At 40.4% G+C, this 24,833-nt stretch overlaps 1 protein-coding gene across 1 annotated transcript; it reads left to right on the forward strand.

Moving 5' to 3' along the window:
• Positions 1 to 636: 636 nt before the first annotated feature.
• tmtopsb (teleost multiple tissue opsin b) lies at positions 637 to 24,539 on the forward strand (the record flags this gene model as incomplete). Its single annotated transcript, XM_079181126.1, has 4 exons — positions 637 to 1,024; positions 9,686 to 10,014; positions 18,973 to 19,206; positions 24,225 to 24,539. The coding sequence occupies 4 exons, from the start codon at positions 637 to 639 to the stop codon at positions 24,537 to 24,539; spliced, it is 1,266 nt and encodes a 421-aa protein (XP_079037252.1).
• Between the last annotated feature and the right edge of the window lie 294 nt (positions 24,540 to 24,833).

The raw sequence follows: 24,833 nt of genomic DNA on the forward strand, positions 1-24,833 counted from the left end.
CACGCACCTGTCACACATCATTCCACTAAGTTTCCCTTAATTATCCTGGCGAATTCTGTTATACAATGCTTTCATTGACAGTCTGAGAACATCACACACATGCATCCTCAAAGATATACACACACACACACACACACACACACACACACACACACACACACACACACACACACACACACACCTACATACACACAAACACACACACACACACACACACCCACACACACCACCTCGCTGCCTCGTGTTGAGGGTTTTCGTCCCCCAGCGCGTTAAAAGGTGCTTTGAGTAATAAAAGCTCAGGCGCACTTAGCGCTCCACCGGTCGCCGCGCAAGAAAAGGAGCGCTCCTCTCTGGACCCGGGACGCTCGGCGGAGGGGCGGATCTAACATGACCCCGGCATCTGCTGTCTGAAGCCTCACTCGATCGCCAAGAAGCTGTTTTGGACTTGACAGCCCACCGTTTATTAGTTCTTCCGTTTATTAAAAACTGCCACATGCGCGCACGGTGTAACAGAGGATCCCCCCGTGCGCCTTCGCCTCTCCAGATGGGTTAGTGGAGTCCACAGCACCGAGACCGGATGGTTCCGTCCTGTGGTGCAAACTTCGGGCTGGTGCAAACTTCGCGGCTCAGCCCGGTATGATCGTTTGCAACGTGAGCCTGAGCTGTGTGCACTGTCCCGGGGGAGGAGCCGGTGGCACCGCGGCGACCGCGACGGACGCGTACGAGGAGGCGTCCGGTTCTCTCCCTCCTCCGTCCCTGAGCCCGAAGGGGCACCTGGTGGTGGCGGTGTGCCTCGGCTTCATCGGCACCTTTGGGTTCCTCAGTAACTTCCTGGTGCTCACGCTGTTCTGTCGGTACCGGGCTCTGCGCACGCCCATGAACCTCTTGCTGGTGAGCATCTCTGCGAGCGACCTGCTGGTTAGCATGCTGGGCACCCCGTTCAGCTTTGCGGCCAGCACCCAGGGGCGGTGGCTGATCGGACGCGCTGGGTGCATTTGGTACGGGTTCGTTAACGCATGTTTAGGTAAGCAACTGTCTTCATTTTCTGTGGTGTGTGTCACTATCAAAGAAACACACTAACGTTACTTATTGACGACTTAAATCTGCATATCTCATTTTACTGTGTTGGGGAAAAAAAAGTCAGAAAGAGCCTGTGTGTATTTTTGGACACTGCCTTCTTTTCTCAAACATTAACTGTAAATGTTGCTAAAAGTGTGACAATCTGGTCCCCCTAATGTCTTTCTTTTTTAATTTGACCATTCTGCACACCATGCATTTTTATCCAAAACGATTTAAAGGAAACAGAAGTCAGAGCATTTGTATCAGTTATTCTCCATTAAATAGGGATTCCAACATGAAAACAGAAAATTCATCATTTTAAGGCTAAGCAGCAGCACGTTCCTTTATAATATACTGTCTAATTTTACTTTCAATTACAGTCCTATTAAGTTGTGAAGGTAATGCGCTGTTCACTGCTGATTATGTGTGTTATTGAAACATAACTTCCTGCAGACATAAATATCGTAATGTCATAGTTCAAACTTGGTCACAGAGCTAAATTTACTCTTTTAGGGAAGAGGAGCGATGCAGAACAGATGGACAAAAAAAAAAATCACAGAAACATGGAAAAAGCATTTCTGATAGTATTACATAATGATTCTGATCTTGTTCGGTTCTTATCTTGATCCTCAGGGGTTGTGTCTGATTTTAAAATGTGTGCATACAGGATTGTTGACAGAGCTCTTCACCAGTGCTGGGAATCAAACCTGTGACCTCTCATTTACAGGACAATCTCCCTAATTACTGCCATGTCTTGATTAATGTTAAAGAAACTAGGATCCTAATTTTCTAGCCATTGGAGCGAAGACAACCAGAAGAGAGATGATCGGGGGGGGGGGGGGGTGATCCTGCTATGTTTGTCAGCGTTTTCATGCTCTCACTGAATAGACGATTTTCTCCTCGTAGCTAACTTAAGTGAACAATCTGTTAATACACTAAAAGTACAGACCTCTCTTCTCCTTTACTCACCTCCTCCTCATCTGTCTTGGTTACTTTTACTGCTCTCTTGGTATTGTTGCTCTTAAATCTCCTATTTTCTCTTGGGGGTATACTGTAAGGTGCAGTAAGGTGTTGTTGCTCTTAAATCAGTTTTTTTCTCTCTGGAGTCTGGACATAAAGCAAGGTGTTGTTGCTCTTAAAAACGGTTGTTTCCCTGTGGAGTATGGATGCACAGTAAGGTGTTGTTGCTCGTAAATAAGTTGTTTCCTCTTTGGAGTATGGACTGGAGTATGCGCAGAAAGGTGTTGGTCATCTTAAAATGAGTCGTTTCATTTTTGGAGTCTCGACTTAAAATAAGTTGCAGTAAGGTGTTATCGCTCGGTGTCCCTTGGGGGTCTGGATTTGCATCGAGGAGTTGTTGCTCTTAAATAAGTTGTCCTTGCTGTGGAGTCTGGACTTAGAGTCCAGGTCGAAAAATGGTCTGAGGAGAGAAGGCGGAGTACTCAGTCTTCTATCTCTTCCCCATCAAATTAAATGATTACAACTCTATTTCTTAATAACTTAATGCTTTAAAGTTTGAATTATGGACTGGGCTGATCATTGGCTCTCTGGAGTGGAGAGATGGGCACCCTAGCATCAAATATGTATGAGAGTAGTTTGGTCAGAATTGATCAAATTGTGGAAAAAACGGACAAAATGCAGCCCATTTTGAAAATAAATAACCTATACGTTCAAGTTAATTCACGTTGTACTCTGGCAGATGGAGAGACTGTAAGCAATGTGTAATTGTAAGTCAAGCAGAATTTCAACCTTTCACCATTCAGAAGTAGGTTTGAACTCTGCAGAGTTCAAACTGAATTGTGTTTTTTTAACTGAAGAAATGCCTGAGGAGGAGATTTAGCTTCTATTGCACTGCCTCTTTAGAGTGCATATTTAGCCACAGTATCTTTGTGTGCATCAAGTGGCTCAGGAGGTAGAGCGGTAGGCCAATAACTGGCGGCTCTTTCCTCTGCTCCTCCAGTCAGCATGTCGAATGTCCTTTGGCAACATACTGAACTCCAATTGCTCCCGATGGTTGTGACATCTGTGTGTGTGCGTGAATGAGCATTTAGATTACATCCTGATGAGCAGGAGGCCCCTGTATGGCAGCCTCTGCATACATTCAGCGAATGAATAGGTGAATGTTAGACACGTATTGTAAAGCACTTAGCGAGTGGTCGGAAGACCAATAGAGGCACTTTACGAATACAAGTACCACAGTAAGTGACTTCCTAGTGTTCTGTTTACCTATTCAGGGTTTCTGCAGAGTTCACCAGTTCAATTTAATACCGCATCGATTCCAATTTAATACATGTTTCAGAAAACAAAAGTATGGACGCGGCTGCTAGGAGTTGTGGTCGTATGGGGTCAGATCAGTCTCAATAATTGCAAATGCACACAGAAAGACTCACAAATGCAAACAGAAAGATTCACAAATGCGCACACAACAATTCACAAATATGTTCGATTTACAAATGCACACAGAAGGATTTACAAATATATTCGATTTACAAATGCACGCAGAACAATTCACAAATACATTCCAATGCACAAATAAATAAATTACGATTTATATAAATGTAAAAAAAAAATCACAAATATATTTCTGCATTTGTATGTCTCTACTGATATGAGGTATCGTAGAGCTCTGGGTGAACATAGACGGCTACAATATTTATTTCCTGATTCAACAAAGCTGCCAGTCTCGTGGGGAGGGGAGGGGGGAGCTGCGCTCATGTGATTGGTTGAAAATGAGGCTGACATCTGATTGGCTACAGATAGGTCTATGTTGAAAAAAACGCATTTGTGAATCCAGCGACGTGAGATGAGTCTCATAAATCCACAAATAAATGTGAAGCAATTTACAAATAAATGCAGTGCGATCCACAAATAAATACATACAAATCCACAAACAAATACATACAAATGCAGAAATATATTTGTGATTTTTTTTTACAATCGGCAGCAATCTAAGAACTCACTAGAAGGCCGTGAAGCTTAAGAAGGAGTCCTTTAGGTCTTGGCTGGCACAGGGGTTTCCAAAAACAGCAGATGGGTACCAGTTGGCCAGCAGCTGTGGTGGTTGCCAAAGCAAAAACCCCAAAAAAGACAATGTAGAAGGACTTTCAATTGGCCTCAAGGACGTTCTGGCAAATCGTTAAACAACAGGCTTGGTTCAGGCTGAAGAGATTCTGATGAGATGCTGATGGCTCTGGACATTGTTGGTCTTCTTCAGTGTTGCATAGAGGTTGGGGGACAGTGCCTGAGGAGCCTGAGAGTTTTTAAAAAGGGGTACCGGAGAGTGAGCTCCAATTATTGGGGTATCACACTGCTCAGCCTCCCCGGGAAAGTTTATCATAAGGTGCTGAAAAGGAGGCTCCAACAGATTTTTGAACCTCAGATCCAGGAGGAGCAATGCAGACTCACCTGTGGAACGGTGAACCAGCTCTTTACCCTTGCAGGGCTGTTGTAGGGGGCATGGCATTTTCCCCATCCAGTCTCCATGTGTTTTCTGGACTTGGAGAAGGCTTATGAGCGTGTCCCTTGTGGAGTCCTATGGGGGGTATTGAGGGAATATGGGGTACCGGAGTTGTTGCTATAAGCCATCTGGTCCTTGTATGTAGTTTTGTCTGTATACTGTACACAAAGGCAAACATGGAGGTTTGCAGCTGAGAAAAAAGGTGGATTGCACCCTCCGGGTTGGGAGCGAGTCACTGCCCCAAGCAAAGGAGTTAAGGTATCGCTGGGTCTTCACAAGTGATGGTAAGATGGACAGGCGGTTCGGTGTGGTGTCAGCAGTTATGTGGGAATTGTACTGGACTATTGTGGTAAAGATAAGTTTCTTCTGAGGGTGGCTGGGCTCTGAACACGCTGGAATAAATATAAAAAAGATAGATAGATTTAGATTTCTATAAATGCAATTTAAGACTTTTTATTTTAATTTTATTTTATTTAACCTTTATTTAACCAGGAGAGTCCCATTGAGATTAAAAATCTCTTTTTCAAGAGAGACCTGGCCAAGACCGGCAGCAGCATCAGAGACACATAGTTACAGACAGACAACACAAAACAAGACAAGTTAAAAGAAAGTAAAAGTTAAGAGAGTAACGTAACCGAGTCAATTTAAAAAACATTTACATTTTTGGGAACCTACCTCTATTGCTTTCAATTTTGATTTAAAAGCAGTAAATGGTATCAGTTCTTTCAGTTTTAAGTCCTTTTGCAACATATTCCACGATGAAGGTGCGGAGTACACAAAAGCCCGTTTTCCCAATTCCGTTCTGGCTTTTGGGACAGTGAGCATGAGGAAGTCCTGGGAACGCAAAGAGTATTGTCCGACACTTCTCTTCATGATGAGGACACCCAGGTAGTTCGGGAGCAGGCCAAGGATAGATTTATAAATGAAGGTGTGCCAATGACTGAGCCTCCGGGTGGTCAAAGCAGGCCATCCAACCCGAGAGTATAACTCACAGTGGTGAGTCAGAGCTTTGCAATTTGTAATGAACCGCAGTGAAGCATGGTAAGCTGTGTCCAGCATCCGAAGGCAGTTTGTGGAGGCGCGCATATAAAGAAGATCGCCATAGTCCAACACAGGTAGAAAAGTAGCAGCAACTAATCTTTTTTTTACATTAGTTGAAAAGCACAGCTTATTTCGAAAATAAAAACCCAGTTTTAACCTCAACTTTTTCACCAGGTACTGCACATGTGGCTGAAAAGTGAGGGAGTCATCAATCAAAATACCCAGATATTTATAAGAATTAACAACCTCTATTTCACCTCCTTCAAGAGTGACCACCGAAGGGATATTCTGTGGCCTACTCCGATGGTTTGAAAACAGCATAAGTTTTGTCTTATCTGCATTTAGAACAAGTTTCAGTTGAAATAGGGTATTTTGCACAACATTAAAAGCATTTTGCAAACCTACCTTTTCCTCCTAATGTTTGTCGTCTAACATTTTCAGACCAGAAGATACCTTTCTCAATAAAAGCAAACTTTACAAAAAGCAAACAGAGGCAAATGTAACTTCTTACTTCCAACAGTTATCAATAGGCCCCGAAAAACAGAAATGGATCTACTCAGGTTGGCAGGATGGATGTAAATACAGAGCTGGGACTTCTCGTTTCACACTCTGCATGTGCTGCGATTACCCAGACAACACTGGAGCTACTGTACTGAGCAGCCAGGGTCTGCAAGGAAGCTTGTAATCAACCCTCATCAGCTCACCATCTTCTTCATGTGATCACAGATGATGTGTCTGTCTCTCCTACTCTCGCTGTGTAAGTTGTATGTCTTTTGGGCATTTTTTTTTTTAACTGGCATGAAATTAAGCAGGGAGCATTTAATTGTACATTTACAGGGAGTAAGTGTATTAGTAACACAATATACAGTTTTCCTCACAACATATGCCTTACTTTTACAAATAGTTGGCTTCTCAGCTGTGAAAACCAATTTATTCATACCGCTGAATTTCCCCCAACCAACAGTCCAAAACACAAAGATAATCAATGTCATGATGTCACTGCTTTAGGGAATTTCCCCACCCGTCACTCGATACTTTCCCTTTTGTTGTGCACGCGTGAAAAAGTAAAAAAATAAATTAGATACCTGAATACCTGATATTTCTCCAGGACTAATCTAACTAGGGAAATCAGGTTTCACCAATCGCCTACCTCCAATCATACGCATGAGTTTTAAGATGCTATATAACAAGATCAATCTTGTTACTTGCAGTCAGTGCGATGTACAACGCTCTCTTTGTGTGCTGGAGGTTTTGCTGAGTGTGCAGTAATATTTGGTGAGGAAAGGTCTGATTTGGCACAAATGTTAAAGAAAGAAGCAAAGACGGAGACAGAGGTGAGGAAGAGAGTAACACAGGGAGGGAGAGGGTAATACAAATTTAGAGAGAGAGAGAAGAGTAAAGTGGGAGACAATGAAACATGATTAGCTCCCGTGCTGACTCAGGCGTAGGACATTGGGTCATTCATTTACCATAAATCTATTCCGCACCACTCTGGAGCAGTGTGAAGAAGAATCAAGCCTCAGGTGAAAAACCTATTAACAGGCATGATGGGGAATCATAGTGGGCCATGTTTCCAATCAAAACTAACATTAGGGACTGATACGTCGGCCCCTGAATCCCCACCAGGCGCAGCGGAGAGGGACTGTGCAATCATTACAGGAAAGTTTCCCTGTTGCTGAGGTAGCAGAGGCTGTCCATATCCAGATTTATTTATCCATGATTTTACAATTTCAACACAGATTTATTTTATTGTGCGTCTAATAATCTTGCAGGTTATTAATAAAGTTTGTTGTGAAATAATTTGGTGTCCTGATCCCACAACCTCTGCTCTCATTAACCTTTGGTGCTGTGCAGGCAGCATACAGTCGGTTTCTCAGCTTTCTTCTGTGTTGAAAATAGCAGCAATAAACAACATGACAACTAGCTAGTGAACACAGTGGAGCATTTAGCATCTAAAGACACACGGTATTTCCCTCATTTGAAGTTGGTGGAGACCATAAAAGAGCAAAGTGAATGTTAATCAGGTGACCAGGAGGAAAAATGAATGCTAATGTCGCTCTGTATCTGCTGGAGGTGCAATAGAAAACGTGATGCGATGATATCATTCCCGTTGCTTGATTTTCCGCTTAATCTGCTGCCACCCAAGTGGCCCACAATAATGCCTCTCCATGGTTATGTATTTTCTTTAGCACACTGTGCCTGATTAAACCCACTGGTTCCCAACATTCATGGCTAGTAAGTACTTTAATAATTAACAGTCTAACCGTTATCAGACAATAATAATTTAGACCACCTAATGCTTTCAGTTAAACAGTTAAAATGCCATGCTCAATTCCAGCTTCATACTTGTTTACATGCTAAAAAAAACGTTATTTTTCGCATACTGTGTCTGAATAAACCTGTATTCACCCTTTTGTCTGAAATGCTCCGTTTTAAGACCCCCTCCTGAAAAAACACAATCTGCTCTGATTGACTTAGGCTTCACCTTTACAAAGGTATTTTTTCGAGATGTGTGTGCCAAGGGGAGCCACGTCTGAATGGCTTGTTGAATCACATGTATTATGATCCAGACATCCCACAAATAACTATTCTAATGGGTTTGCGGGTTGGTAGGCACTCCGGATACCCAAATGTATGTGCACAACACTGAAAATGTGTATTAATGATATAGCCCCTTTAAGACTCTGATATGTATGATTTGAACATTTTCATTTGGCGGCCCCTAGTGGTGATATGTGAAAACAAATTGGTAATCAACAATCCATCCTACAAATGTATTCAACTGGAATCATTTGAAATATTCAATAATTGTATAAAACATTCTACACACAAGGACATTAATGGGCTTTTGTCCTTTTTCTTTATAGCTCAGTTTAATGTTTCAATAAAAAAAGAACTGATTCAATCTTTTATTATTTTAACACGGTATGTTAATGAAGTATCTGTTTGACCCAAAGGGGTACTTCTGAGTCCATGTGTCTTATCTAACCAGAGAGCATCAGTCATGAATACAGAGGGCTCTTACTCCCTCTTCGCCCACCTGCAAACACACACACACACACGCGCGGGCACACACACACACACACTTGTATTTTCATGACTTTTGGGGACATTACATTGACTCACATTCATTTCCTGGAGACTTATCTAAACCCTAACCATAACCGCTACCAGCCTAAACCTAACCTTACCCTGACTTTAAACCAAGTCTTCACCCTAAAATGTAATGATTCACATTATGGGGACTTCCATTTTGTCCCCATAAGGAAGGCGAGTCCCCACAATGTCACTTTGTAAACAGATGTATGTCCCCATAAGACGGGTAAAAAACGGCCACACACACACAATCATTCCCATTTTTCTCATGATGTGTGTGTGTGTGTCAGCAAATCTGAATTCTTCAGTAGCCTACGCATAGAGGTGCAGGGATTATTATCAGTCTCTGTCCCTGGGAGACTCATTGTAACGGAGGTGAAGTGTCCCTGGACCAGCACTTTAGCAAACATGTGCTGATTAGCTCTGATTTAGGACTCAAGTCAGTCCACCAACAGTGTACTCCAATAGAACAAATTCATAATTCACAGGTAGTTAAAGGCTGTTCAGCTGTCTGTCTCCGCTCCTCAAATCAATGTTTCTGTGCATATATGTTTCAGTGTGAACTTATTTTATAACCAGTGAGGATGTAATTAGCAAGAGAGTCACTTAGCTCACAATAAACTTATAGAAAATAATATATTTCATAATAAATGTGGACTTTTTAGTTTCACATTTCATTACAGCAACAACAGAAAATGAATTGTTGACAAGTTATATATAATTTAAGTAATTTTTTACGCAAACATGCCTATTTATGTTGATGGGTCGAGGGAGAATTTTCCGCTTTATCTCTCCTTACTTTGATTCTCTGTGGATTTCTGTTGGAAACAGCTGTCATATTTGTTGTTCGCTCCCTCAGCTGTGACACGTAATCATACGTAAACATAGAATTGCATTGAAGAGATCTGCCCCACGATCACCGATACCCGATCCAGCTATTTGAGTCAGTATCGGATCGTTGCATCGCCAGTTCTGCTACTTTATTTTGTTACACACCTACTGACCCCTTTTCCTATACTTCTTCTTCCTCAGGCATCGTCTCCCTGATCTCCCTGGCCGTCCTGTCTTACGAGCGTTACTGCACCATGATGAAGCCCACCATAGCCGACGGCAGAGACTTCCGCCCAGCGCTGGGAGGGATCACCTTCTCCTGGCTCTACTCTGTGGCCTGGACTGTACCTCCGCTGCTGGGCTGGAGCAAATACGGGCCCGAGGGTCCAGGTACCACCTGCTCGGTGGACTGGAGGACCCAGACGCCAAACAACGTCTCCTACATCGTCTGCCTGTTCACCTTCTGTCTGGTCCTGCCGTTCGTCGTCATCCTCTACTCATACGGCAAGCTGCTGCAAGCCATCAGACAGGTGACTTTAGCATCCATCAAATATAGTGTGAAAATGTGATGGAAAATATGTCATTTATGTGTTTCATGTAGTCATTTGAGGAACATTAAAGTCTCCTCATCGCACCACACAGATCTGATGGTTACATCTGCTGCCATGTTTCTCTGTCAGTGATGAATGACAAAGTCTCATGATTCATGTACGTCAGGATTTATTTGCTTTGTTGCATTTTGTTTTAATCGATACACAAACTTTTCCACCTCAGCAAAGTACATTTGTTATGCAATATTTCAACTTATAAAGAAATAAAAATTCCACTCACGTTTTTTTTATGTGCAAATTTAGAATTAATATTAGAACAGCATCCTGATAGATTAGAGCGTGTGAACTCTCCTTTTCATGTAATGCTGGACTTTGACTGAGATTGGTATTTTGTCTAACCTTTTCCTTTGCACTCTTGCTTGCAGAGCGCTAACCAGGCTTCTGTTATGGAGCATAGTGTTAGTCCAGGGAGAGCACTCACATCGGCTGATTGGCCTCAGTGGCTCATTCATTAGCCGCTTGGCCACCAGATGACGAGCACAGCCAGTCACATTCACACAGGAGTACACAGCTCGGCCAATACAACCTGACACTTCTCAGCATCAAGGAATGGTCATATTTCAGCTTGTTGCCACACTCGCCCAGAAATGAAAGGTGTGATGTCTGCACAGTCGCAAACTATGAATGAGAGAAATGCTACATATTCTAGGCTAGTAGTGTGATAATGTAGTGTATACATAGTGATGAAACATGCTAAAATAAGTTTTCCAAACACAGTGCATCAGTCTTTCTTTTGGCCAACCGATCACATCGTTAAAGCTCAAAAAAGATAAACTCTGACCTGCGAATCATCCGTGACAAAAGGAATTGCATGCTTGGTTTTTGACCTTTGATTCCAATTTAATAGAAATTAATTTAAATATTCGTAGGCCAGAAATGAAATGTAACCATACTTTTACAGATATGTTAATACAAACACAATTTTTCCTGCCACAGCATCTTTCTTGCTTGTTAAGCTTTTGTTGACTTTAAGTTCATGTGTTCGTTCAGGCAGATTCTCAGCAAAACACGTGTTGCAGCTGGATGTCTTTAAGAGCGTCCTTAAGGAGTAGGACCTTCTCCACCAACACTGTAAAATGATCAATTTGTTTGGGTATTTCTGACTGCGAGGTGTGGCTTTTGTTGAGTTTGCGTTGCAGTAAAACAAAGCTGAGAAAACTAGTAGGTTAGAGGAAAGTTGAGGATGGCACCTTCTGGTGGGAGAATTTCAAAGAGTTAAGTTAGAAGGCTGTGCGTCGCAGAGGTTTTGTCTTCAGGCTGGTGTGAATGACAAGATTACAGACGACTGTCGTGGTTAAATTTAGAGGCTGCAGACCTTCACACACTGTCAGCTAATCACTAGAGACAAAAACTCTTAATTTAGCTGGGTTTGTTTCTCTGCGTGCAACAGGGCTGCAGGGACCACAGACACTAAGGTCATGCCTTATTGTTTCATGTAATGTTGGGGTTTCAATGATCTGGGGAGAAGTTTATAGTCTACAGCTTCACATAAATGATAGGCAGTGGGTTTTAAAAGTTGATCATGATGTTTTTAAAGTCAATATCTTTAAAATGATGTGGTAAAGTATGTGATAAAAGCATTTGACCATCATTGTTGGAGATAAAAGGCAATTGAACAACATCAATTTGTCGTTGATGTCCAAAATCCTGGATGTGTATCTCTGTTTGTGTTAGTAAGAATGTAAATGTCAGGTGTTCATCTGAAAGTGTGGCTGCTTGCTTTTTCCGTCATTTTGATGATGAATTATTGCTTTTATGTAATCTGTTTGGCTGCCTCGTGGTATAGTTACTGAGTGTTTCTATGAATTAGGCTTGCCTCAGTGTACGGTTGTGCGTCATACGTCTTCCCATAACTTTGTGCGAGATGGTTAAACGTGTTTGTTCCTGGCAATGAACCACACTTTGTGCAGGTCTTGTGAGCCCTGTGTGTTGATGTGTTGATGCTGTTTGCACAAGAATTGAATTAGACACACCATTTGCTGGATCATGTGCCATGCCTCTGTGGGTCTCTACAATGCCTGCAAGCACACTGAACTGTTTCTGTTGTTGCTTTTTGAAACTTGGTCTCGTTTAAAGTGTATTTGTATGAAGTTATTTGAAATTAAAGGGAGAGTAACTAAGTTTTCCTGAATATTGTAAAATGGCGCTCACTAGAAGGAAGTGGAAAGATTACACGAAAGGTTGTTGCAGTTTGTTTCCATCCATACGGCACCTGTTATGGTTGTATGAACATTAAATAATGCATTTCTTGTATTCTTAAGATTCTAAAGCATTAATCAGCTGTGAAAACACAACACTGTTAATCATTTCAATAGCGGCATCGCCCAATGGATGGCTAAGTCCATCACTATCCCAACAACTATTGTATGGATTGCACTAAAGTGTGAATGAATGAATGAATCCTAATGACTTTGTCCTTCCTTGAATTGGTATCCAGCATCACCAGCAGGTTATAGTTTTCACTTATCCTGAGACATATCTCAACATACACAGGATGGATTGATAGTAAATTTGGTACGGACATTCATGTCTCCCAGAGGATGAATCCTAATGACTTTACTGATCCTCTACCTTTTCCTCTAGCGCCACCATGACATTTACATTTGTGTTTTTTCGTGAAATGTCTAAACAACGCATTTACTTTGGTTTATTACCCAATGCCTGCAGAACTAATGACCAACAGATTCAGTTGTTTTTTGTGTTTTTGGACGATTACCAACTGATTAGTGAAAATAAACATGGTGAACATACCTGCTTGACATCAGCATGTTTGCTTGCTTTGTCATCATCAACATGTTTGCATGCAGAGCATTTTGCTCTTAGCTCAGAAGTGCTCTATTTATAATTATTGATCTATAATATATATTCATATTTTTTAAGGCAAGACATGCTTGGCTAAAACACAATTTGCCATGCACTGGTCAATTTTGAGACTTTCAGAGTAGTGAAGAGAACACATCAAACAGACACATTTATGTGCTTATTTTAGTACTTTTTCTATTTGCAACATTAGATTTCTTCTAAATTCACCAACGATTACCTTAAAGACCATGAAAATGAGTTTTTTTCTCACGCCAGACATCTCCACCTCAGTAGGACTTACATACACCAAACTGTCCAGTATTTTGAAGGTTTTTGCAGAGGGGTTTGTTCATATATCATTCATAGCCCGATTTATGTAACGTTGTATTCCTTCAAACGTGATAAATGGATTTAGTTATGTCTATTGATAGTATTTGCTGATTTATGGAGTGATAGAAATCCAAACTCTCTTACTAAACTTTCTAAACTTTGACTTTAATATGTCAACTAAATTATTTCTGTTCTGGAAATGCATGCATATTATTATGTATTTATTATTAATATTTATTTATATAAAATATTCCTCCTAATAAACCTTTTCTTGAGTTATTTCTAAGCTCATTCCAAATTTGTGTGACAGTCAGATGGAACAGAACACGGAGTGCAAAATATGAATCATGTTCAAATCACCTCAAGGGAGAACCGTAACAAAGAGCAAGAGACAGGGCCCTTAAAACATTGTGACTCAGAAAACAAGAGGCACTTAAGCAGCAGGTTCAACCAGCGGTGGTGATGTGTTTACGAACAGAACCACTGCTTCCTGCTGTGTAGGAGAAGATTTGCTCTTGAGTTAAGTCTTCATGCACAAAACGATTTCCCATCAGTGATCAGTGGTCTGCTGAAATTAATTTGAGCAATTTTCCCTTGCTGGGGATGAGATGTTCTTCTTCATAGCAGTCTGAATTTGACCTTTAGACTGATATCCTCGTTTGGTGCAGTGGCAGATTAATTCACATCTGCTGGAAGTCGTCATTAAATGCCTTAAGACAGAGGGACTTAAGACAGAGAGAGAAAATGACTCCTCAGACTCTGTTGCTTTAGCTCATGATGCCTTCTGAATTAATTAAACTGAGGTAAATGGAGCCAGATGTAGTGAGAAGTGCAGATGGCAGATATGTTCATGGATCCTCGTCGACAGGTTTAAAAGTTTCAGGAAATAACTTCATTAAGTTCTGCTAAATAATTCACTGATGCTTTATGGATTATAAATGATTAAGCTTTTATTGAAAATAACTTTTGGGATAGCAGATGTAAAAATCATTTGCCTTGTTCTGTTTTGATGCATAGCCTCTGGACAACAATCCCCCAAAACCAACTAAAAGCAAAGTAAAAGCTACTCTGCAACTCCCCTCTGCACTATGGAGCATTTGACCATCTTTCACTTCATTGTCATGCTTCTTTGAGCCTAAACTTCACTTTAACTTAGTTTCCCTCTCACTGCTGTCATCAGTGTTGTTTCCAGCAGGAAGCTGTTATCATCAAAAAATAGATACCTGCCTGAACCAAATGGCAGATCTAGATGAAGCTTATATACACTCTTTTTTTGACCTCATCAAATAAACTGCTGACTAAAATAAACAGATTCAATTACTGTCCTTTCCAGTATTTGTACAAATGCTTTGTGGGACATTTGAGGAAGCTGTTTGTGATTTTGATGAATGACAAACCCCAATTTTTGCGAGCCTGAAGGCAGACAGATAACTGTCTTCTTTGCACGTGTTGGTTTTGCGTTTGCCTCATCTTGCTTCAGGTAGTAGAGTCCACAACACACAGAGCTCATTTCAATCTTAAATTCATAGCTGCTGGCGATCCACTGCAGGTTAATAAACTACCATCCTGTTTACCGACCTGATGAAACATCATTAAGACAAACATGTTGCCAGAATCTCAAAAACAACAATCGTATTAATTAAACCTTCAGTTAATGAACTGATAACAATCCTAAATATTTTCACAGCTTTGTTGTGATGTGGTGATTTTATAATCTAATGTTGTGTGAAAATCTTTGGCAGAGTTGTTAATTATTTTTCACACAGACAAAAATAAATGCTCCAGGTGCTCAAGAGTGTCCAAGTTCTGCAGCCTGCATATTGTTTGTATGCGTGTGTGTGTTTGGGTTTGCATGTGTGTGGTCTATCAGCTGCCATGGTGTAAGGTTACCTGGGGTGAAGAGTGAAGATAACCCCCCTGCCAACACAGCATGCATCTTTCTCAATTGCAAGGCACACACACACACAAAGCCAGTCCCAGAGTTTTGCAGAACACAAATTTAATCTCTTGTGTGTTTATAAAGGTATGTTGAAAACTGACACACTGCACAAGAGAAAGAAACGGAGGGGGGGGGGGGGGGGTGTCTTCAAGCTTTTACCATTTTCCCTCTCGCTGTGAGCTTAATTTGTTTTTATTTGGTATTCATAACCATTTTATTGTAATAAAAATATAATACATCTTACAGCACTATTTTCAGCATTAATGCACAATGTGATTGAGATTATGATGCAGTTGTGCAGCCATTTGCATTTTTTATGTCTGAATTATATGATTTGTTTGCTTACGCTTGTAATACAGCAGCAACAGATTGCTGAGCTCCTTAAGAAGTTACAAATCCCCAAAATAGATGTTTAATTCAATACGTCGCCGAGTTTAAAGTACCTTTTTCAGTGCAGTTTACACAACTGTCAAAATGTATAATCATATTTGATACAATAAAGTAGGTTTTTAAATTCAAGCCAACAACTGGTGATTTAGCTGAAAGATTGTATCAGCTGTAGCCGGCTATAGCTAATTAGTGCTAACTCCAGCTGACTTGCTTTAAAACTATAATCTACAAAATAATTTATTGCTTACATTTTCAAACAAAGGCTGCAAGGATGAGGGTTGAAAAACAGCAGACGTACAGTCAATCATTTTCTTACAGTTTTGCTCTCCACACTCCATACCCTGACATCTTGTTTCAAATATTGATTAGGACTATTTCTTCAAACCAGTAAAACATTTGAGGTATCAATTATTTAGAGTTTGACACTCAAAAATTCTGCTTCATCAGGATGGTTTGGGTCAGACTTGATTGACAATATATAAGGTAACAACCCCATAACTGTCATCATATTATCATTCAAATATTGATAAATCCGGAGGGCTCCACTGCAATAAATATTGTATAGTATAGAAGAAGAGAACAGGGACAAAGAGAAATATGGAGATCTTTTACGTAGAACAATCAAAATGGTTGAAACTTTGACAGAAAATGCTGTAATCCTGTCGGAAACCGTCGTTAATAAAAAGCTGAATAAGAGCAAAAGGCGGTTCATTTCTTTCACGGCCCTTAATAAAATATAAAATCTCTTACGTGACGTACTTTGTTGGATGTCCTCCCTTCAGTGTGATAGACAGTCACATCGTAGACTTTCCACCTATTCAGGTCTGACTCCCAAAGCACAGACTGCTTTTCTAATCTGTTTTGTTTGAGACGACTGCACTGAATATTTAACATTGGAGCATTTGGGCAACCACACAAACGTTTCTACTCTGAAGAAACCATATTTAAAAAAGGAACTGAAAAGTCATATTTCTAATAACATGTCTTAAATCATAAGATACGTTAATGACAACTTGCTTAGTTTTTAAAGTAAAAGCTTTTGGAAATGCTCGTCTTTGCTGTCTTGCCAGAAGTTAGATGAGAGGATCGATACTGCTCTCATACGGTAAATATGAAGCAAGAGACAGCAGGCAGTTAGCTTAGCTTAGCATCAAGCTGAGGACAATCCAAAGTTTAAAAGTTCTGCATACCGGCTCCTCTCCAGCTCACTAATTAACCATAGACTGTGTATAAGAAGTGCACATAGTCATTGTGACCTCACCAATTGGTTTTGAAGCTTTGAGTTTGGCGTTTTCGCCGTCGCCATCTTGTTTCTTTTAAACCAACAATCGGACTTGTTTTTGCAAACAGAGACGCTGGCAAGTAGAGAAATTGCAAGTTTAAGACACTTCTGCATGGCTTCACTTTACAGACCTGTAATATTAATACATATAGCCAAAACGAGTCATTTTTTTGTCAGATATCATACGAACCGTTGTATGAGGATACGTTGAATAAATGACAGAAACTACACACACAATCTTAAGGGAGGAGGAGTATCATGTGTGCCTCCTGACATAAAGATCCGCCTTCTTGAAGTTAATGACAATAACATAAATGACAATATATAAAAATAAATAAAAAAACATATTACCTCTGAATGTGACACTAGATTGAGAATTTGACTATATTCCAGCACTGATGTGTTCTTCTTCGCTCTCTTAATTTGACTCTCTGACATGGTAGAAACACATTTTCTTCCCTCTGTAAGTTGTTTTCTAAATTAATAGAAACCAGTTGTTGCCTGGGGAGGTAAACAATCAAAAGTTATGTAAAGTACAATTTGCAGCTCAAGGGTTAAAATATGAAAACCAACCATATGACCTCATGAAACTGAGAAACGTATCACAACAATATACAGCGTTTAGGGAAAGATATCAAGTTAGCAAGAGTATTACAAGAGTAATATAAACACTGAAGTGCGAGATGTGCTTTTTATTAAATGTGTATCTTTTTGTCTGTGGCTGATGCATTACTCATGCACAGCTTTGTGTTACATTTTGCATACAAAGTGATTTGTTATGCAAAAGCAAGATTACACATAACTTTAAGTCGTTATTAGAGACGTCCAAATGAATAATTTAAACCAAACAGCATGAACCCCAAACTCATTAATTATTCAGATTTAGTTTTATTCATATTATTATAGTGCCCTATTTTATGAGTATTTAACTTTCCTAATTCAATATTTATGTTGGCAAGAGGAGGATGTGATAGTCTGGGTTTAAATTGCAGCTCCTTGAAATGAAAACTTGAATATATTCAGTTCTGTTGTTGTTGTTGACGTAGATCTCTCTGTCAATGTATTGAATGATGTATTGATTGTATGTTTTCTCTGCTCTCAGTCAGGTGTTTGGTCATAACGAGCATCTGTCTCTAGCAGAATTTTTTTGCAAATGAGTTATACTGCAGCGTAAGACCAATAAATGAGGACTTCTGCTCGGACCGTTCCATCCATAATCCGGGTTTTGCAGGCTGGACTAGTTCCAGAGAGCAAGATAACAAGGGGAAACAGCTGTGGGGCATGTTCATGCTTGAAGGCTCCCTATGGGAGTGTTAATTTGACTGCATCACCTAAAGAGTGTTGCCTCTCCAGCATGATTGAAGAACCACGGGAGGGGAGGCAGGGAGACGTCTACTTCATAGCAAGACTGAAGTTGTAGATGCTGATTGTTGTAGAGACACAATACACACGCACTCCTGGAATCAGCAGGAGTTGCACTTTTATATGCTGGTTGTAGCCCAAAAGAATGGGAAGAGAATTTACTTTCTTCAGACAAAGTTTTGTTGTTCCTTTACATTTGGATTATTTGCAGCAGGCTTCTATTGGCTGCGTCTTCAGGCAGTTCAACATTATAGACACTGAGAACACCTTCATCCTATGACAGAGATTAAAGTCCAAGTCTTAGATCTTGAAAATATGTAACACTTTAAGAAGAAAAAAGTCATAATGTCATAATTTCTGGAAAAGGTCTTCATATTATGGGAACAAAATGTTTAGTTTTATGAGGAAAAGTAATCAAATTCAAAGAATCAAGTCATAATATTACATAGAAATGTATATTTTGACTTAACAAGTTTCGATTTTGGTCTTGAAAGTGGGAGCAGTCTGTAATCGCGTGTGAACATTTTCAAAATCTCCTTTTTTAGTTTTATCTTAAGAGTGGCTCTAGCTCTGCATCATGTGATCCAACTGTAAGATGTGTGCTGTGTTTTCTGCTGCGGGGGTTTTAGTGACTGTATGTTCAGAGTATTTTATATAAACTGGCCCCAGGTGCAGAGCACACTGACAGAGTGTCTCCTGAACGTTCAGGCTAAACGAACTGGAGTTTAAACTGTTGAAACTGTACAAATGAAGTTATTTTTTCCTCTCGCAGGTCCGCGTTGTGAGCTCAGTGGTGACGCGCCACAGGGAGCAGCGGGTGCTGGTGATGGTCGTCATGATGGTGGTGTGCTACCTGGTGTGCTGGCTGCCCTACGGAGTGGCTGCTCTGCTCGCAACATTCGGCCCCCGAGACCTTTTGACACCGGAGGCGACCATCGCGCCGTCGCTGCTGGCCAAGTTCTCCACCGTCATCAACCCTTTTATCTATATATTCATGAACAAACAGGTGGGTTATCACTCTTTAACGTCGCGTTACCGCTGTCTTTTTCTTTCATTGCATCTCTCTGTGTGTTCCCTCTGTGACTGTCTGTGTGTGCTCTGCCGGTTTTCTTCTTGTAAAACATAAGTCGAACATTCGTATAAGGTGGACACACATAATCATTGGTGGATTATGAGACAATGGGCGCCTGACATGCAAAAAGCCCCATTACCACTCATACACAGACTTCATAGTTGTTTTGTCTCTTTTTGTTGTAGTTGTGTGGCTCTGTGTAGCTGTTATGGATCTCTTTGGTTTTGTGTCACTGTAATTGTTTTGTCTGCTGTTTTGCCCCCTTTTCCCCCATTGTGAGTCTCTTTGTAGTTGTTTTGTGTCTCTGTGATCATTTAGTGTCACTTTGTCATTGCTTTGTGTTTGTTTTGGTCTTTTAGTTATTTTTTGTCTGGATATTTTGCCCTTTTTTGTCTCTTAGTGGTCATTTTGAGTCTCTTTGTGTATCCCTGTCGTTATTTTGTCCCTTTTCATAGTCATTGCGAGTCTGTTTGCATCTCTTTGCAGCTGATCTGCATCTCTTTGTAGTTGCTTTGGTTTTATGTTTTCTTTGTGGTCATTTTGAGTCTCTTCCTCGTTGGTACGTGTCTCTTTCAGTGATACTTTGTAGGTGAAGGCCAGGGGAGAGCCCTGACACTTTGGGCCTCTGGGCCTGTTTCCAGTAGACCCATTTACTAATCCATTGATGCACGTAATGGTAGTTAATATTTAGGCATCACTACTGATGTCAGTGTGTGTTGTTTATTGATTAGAGTGAACTAAACTGCTGTAGATCAGAGTCAAGAGCAGGTCGTGTCTAATTATATGCTCTACTTTGCACACATGATGCACTAAAAGGCATACACACAAACACACAGACGAAAGACAGAAGTGAGACGTTATTATCATGGTGTCGAAACTATAAAAGCATCAACATCCCCCCCACCCCCACCCCCAGTGAGGTTTACATAACTGACATTCAATTGCACAGCACAGGAAAAATGAATGAAAGAGAAGGTAATCTGTTTGATGCCACCAGCCGTCCTAATTGACAGCGGAGCACACTTCAAGGTGCCTTAGGCACCATTTCACCTTCAGTGAATCATTACCACAGTCATTATGAGATTGGCTTGATTAGTAACAGCAAACAAATAGAAGCATCACAGAGCAGACAGCTCATGCATGATTCCACGCTTAATGGGACATTTTGTTAAGCTTGTCCCTCTGTACATGATAATATTAATAATAATAATAAACAGAACAGTAAAACACAGTGTGCAATGAGTACTGTGAGTGTTTATTTGTAGTTCTCGTGAAGTTTGTAGTCTTTCATTTAACCACCAATTCGTCTAAAATAATGTAAAAAGAGAAAACATACATTGATGACAGATGGGGATTAAGTAAAGATGAAGGGAAGAAATACAGAAGAAACAGCGATCAATGTGATGAAAGGAAAAGGAGTTGAAAGAAAGGAAAGGCAAGTCAAGAACTAAAGAACGAAAGTAAAGAGAATGAGGAGGGAAAAAGTGATGTAAGTAAAAGGAAGAAGCAAAAAGAAAAGGGAGGATAGGATGACTAAAAAAAGATGATTGTGGGGGAAGAGAAGGGATGGTGAAGGACAAAAATAATTAGAAAGATGAAGGTGAGATGAGGCATGAGGGGAAGAAAGGGAGAAAGAGAAAGAAAACAAAAAAGTGAGAAAGGAATAAAGAATGAAAGAAAGAAAAGAGATGTAATAAGGAAAGACAAAGGAAAGGGGAAAGGGAGGAGGAAAGAAAGTAATGAGAAGTTAGAAAGTAAGAACGAAGCAGTGATGAATGTCAGAAAGACAGCAGCAATAAAGAGAAGGTGAAGGGAAAAGAGGGGCAAATAAAAAAAAGACGGAATAAAATATAGAAAATTGCAGCTAAAGAAGCAATGAATGAATGAAAAAAACACACACATCAGATGAAAGACGGGTAGAGAAGGACGAGAGAGAAAAGGAAGAAAGTTCTTCTTGTAATCTCCAAAAGGTAACACGGCTTTGATTTTGATTAGCATGTTACGGTGACCTTTCCTTCTTCTCACACTCTTTTATCTGTCCCCGTCTCTTGTTATCTGCTTCTACCTCAGTCCGTCTCCTCTGTAGGACTGCCCGTCTCTTTGTCACTTTTGAGCTCAGGAGACATTTAACTTTCTTTTGATGATGACGGACGGGAAGCCTTTCTGTGCGTGATGATTGAGCTGCTAACTGAACTTTCAGGGCCACAGATAAACGAACAGGAAGCCGCACTGTGTGGCACTTTCAGTCTTCAGTTCCTCCCAGCCCATAACTATGGCAGCAGTGTGTTGAGGCGAGTTGAAGACTTCAAGCGCTGCGCGGATTCATGCCCCGCACCTCAGCTGTCGTCATGGGAATCACACCTTCACTGCTATGAAGGTGCTGTTGCTGATGTCTTTCTGTGAATGTTCATCTATTGCAGCGTTGGAATGTCGCTTAGTACATTTATCGAAGTACTTCTAAATGTATCATGACATTCCAAAGGGAAGTATTGAACTTTATTACTGTACTACATTTATCTGGCAGCTTGAGTTACTGTACATATTAAGGTTTTACAAACAAAATAAGTGAGCAATTTATTAAATATGATATTATCTGAAAAACTGGCATGGCAATCAGACCTGCCTGGGGTTTTCAGAAGGGCGTCTTTAAGACCATATCCACTCCTTCTGTTCCTACCTTTCACAATAAAAGCCCTAGACATATGAGGGTATTTCCCATTTTCTTGTGGTTTATTCCTCACGCCTCTTTAGATGGAATTTGTTTGTTCTGTATTTTTTATTTCTGCCACTATGGGGACAGAGAAGGTGTTGACATGCAACAATAGTGCTTTTTTTCTGACTGGAGGGAATTCCCTTGATACCTCTGCTCCTTTTTATTTTTGAGCTTTCTGGCGTGTGACTGGCAGCATGACACAAATGCTTTTGTCTAGTAAAAAAAGAAAAAGCAATGTGTGTTCAAAGGTGTATTTGCTTCCTTTATTACATCCCGTCTTTTCAGATATGCCAACTTTTATTCTTTAGCCAAACCAAAAGCTTTTCTTTTGCAACGTTTTCTCTTTTTCCTTCCAGAATAAAATGTAAACGTACACAAACCTTTGACAAATATCACCAGGCGGAGTCACGGATACACAAGCACATATTGTGTGTGTGTATATATATATATATATATATATATATATATATATTTATTAACAGCTTTCTTCCCGTCCAAGTGCAGCTCTTCAGTAGATTAATACGTTGGGATTTGGGACACTGGGAGATTTAAAACGGAGTGCTAATGTTGAATGCTGCATAATTTCCTCTGGGTAACAAAAAATTAATTGGCTCATACATGATACTTCAGCCAACTGCTGAAGTATCTCAGCTCAAAGGCGGCATAAACTGGTCTCATTTGTCATATAAATCTCTGGGTGGAAACATGCTGGAGGAAACACTCTGATGATGTAATGAGATGCACCGAGGTGTCGCGTTTCATGCAGCACGCCCGTTTGAGCTGCGGCGCCCTGGAGAAATGTAGTAGACTTAAAGTATACGTGTGGAACCAGAGAGTATACTAAGTACACTACGTTTATCCAGGGGAGCACGCTGTCTGCTGGACTCCCAACATGGAGGAGGGAAGAAGGATGTCAGTGGAGCCAAAGTACTCGTACATAATGATGATCATTTATAGAATAATTAATATGTGTCACCCTTCTACTGCTATTACTATCACTACAAGGCTGCACGCATTAAAGCGAGACAGCGCAGGCAAAACATTGGTTTTCATGCACTGTTCAAGTTTGAATTTTTGGGCTATTTATATATTATACATAACATGTCTTCTTTCAGACTAGTGGAAAGAAAACACATTTCACTATGTGAGTCTGTAGATTTCTGCTAAATCCATAAGTTACCATTACATAATGCCTCATTTGCATATTTAAACATACAATATCAAAATACTTGTAATATAAAAAAAGGTTGTCCTCATGTAAGTAAACAACTGGGAAAGTTTCATGGTGATATCTTTTAGTTAATGTTTTACCCTACTCACCTGTAGTCAATGTTTGATTTCACAATAAATATCTTTGAAGACCGTTTTCTCAAAATCATTTTTATACTCAGACTTCAGCAGCTCTTACATACACCAAACCTGCCAGTTTCATTCCTCTCTATATTATGAATGTTTTTAGAGAGGGGTTTATTCATATATCATTCATAGTTTTATTTATACAACATTTCTTTCCAAAAAAGAAACATGGCGGAAATTGATTTTCTTTCTATGACTGTGATTTATTGAGTGGTACAAATTTGATATTCCCTCTGTGAAACCTTTGACTCCAATATGTCAACGGAAAGAAAGAAATATTTCTTAACTTGGCTTCATCCAATTTTAAAATTTCTGTTCTGGAAACGTATAGAAATTGAACCATATTTAATACAAATGCTATACAATTATAATAAGGAGCTATACAACTATGACTGGTAGGCCTACTTCTGGTATCACCACTAAATGTATTACCTATATTTGATTTATTTCTGTTATCCCTACTTTTACTTCTACAAATACCACGACTAAACATCTAAAACTGTGTACTTCTTTTGATCCTTATGTACTGGTCGGTAATTACTTTTGATGTATTTATTATTTGACTGGTAACTGTTTGACGACGTGTCCATCAACCAATGGGCATCTTTTGCTTTAAACCACTCTACCTTGTTTTACTGCTTCACCTCTCCACCACCACCAGGCTCTCCGATTGGTTGCTATTTATAGCATTCTACCTCTTTACATTTATCTAATTTACTGGTCAAGTCTCCTTTTTAAAAGCTTTTACATTCATGTTGACGTAAGGTGTATTTCCTGGCTTTTACAACCAGGTGTCCTCTATTAATTAATCCCATTAGCTACTAATACCAACTGCCATTATTACTACACACTTCCTAATGCCAGTAATCCTGTTTGTGTGTAGTTCTACAGGTGTTTCAGGGCGTTCCTTAGCTGTTCCACACCTGAGCGAGGCTCCACCTTAAAGACATTTTCACGGCCGACCAAGACGCTCCGCACCGCCCGCCAGGATAAAGACCGCCGCGTGTCGGACCCCGCCCCCGCCCCCTCCTCCGTCTTGCCCACGGCCAACTCCATCCAAAGGTCTTCGCAGGGAGCCAATCACGTGTCTCCGACCCCAACGCCATCTATATCGAATCGACGCTCTGCTGCTTCGCACGCCGCTGCTGCCGACACCCGCAAACCCAAACTAATTCTGGTGGCTCACTACAGGGAATAGAAACAGAGGAACAACAACAACAACATGGAGCTGAAGGTTTACATAAAGTAAAGTGAAGAGCAGGGCGCATGTCTCCAATTAACAAACAAATCCTCTTAATAGTAGAAAAGTCGGAGTCGCCATGGGACTCTTAAATTCACCAGTGCTCTGTGAAGTCGGCAAACTGGGACACACACAATGCCAGTCACGTCCTGTTTACCAGAGGCACTGTATAGAAGAATAGGGCTAAACATAGTGCTTCATCTTAAGATAACACATGGAAAAACCCACAGAAATAGGTCAAGCTTTTAGCAG

This window comes from Pholis gunnellus (genome assembly GCF_910591455.1).
Source record: "Pholis gunnellus genome assembly, chromosome: 20".
Classification (NCBI taxonomy): Eukaryota; Metazoa; Chordata; class Actinopteri; order Perciformes; family Pholidae; genus Pholis; species Pholis gunnellus.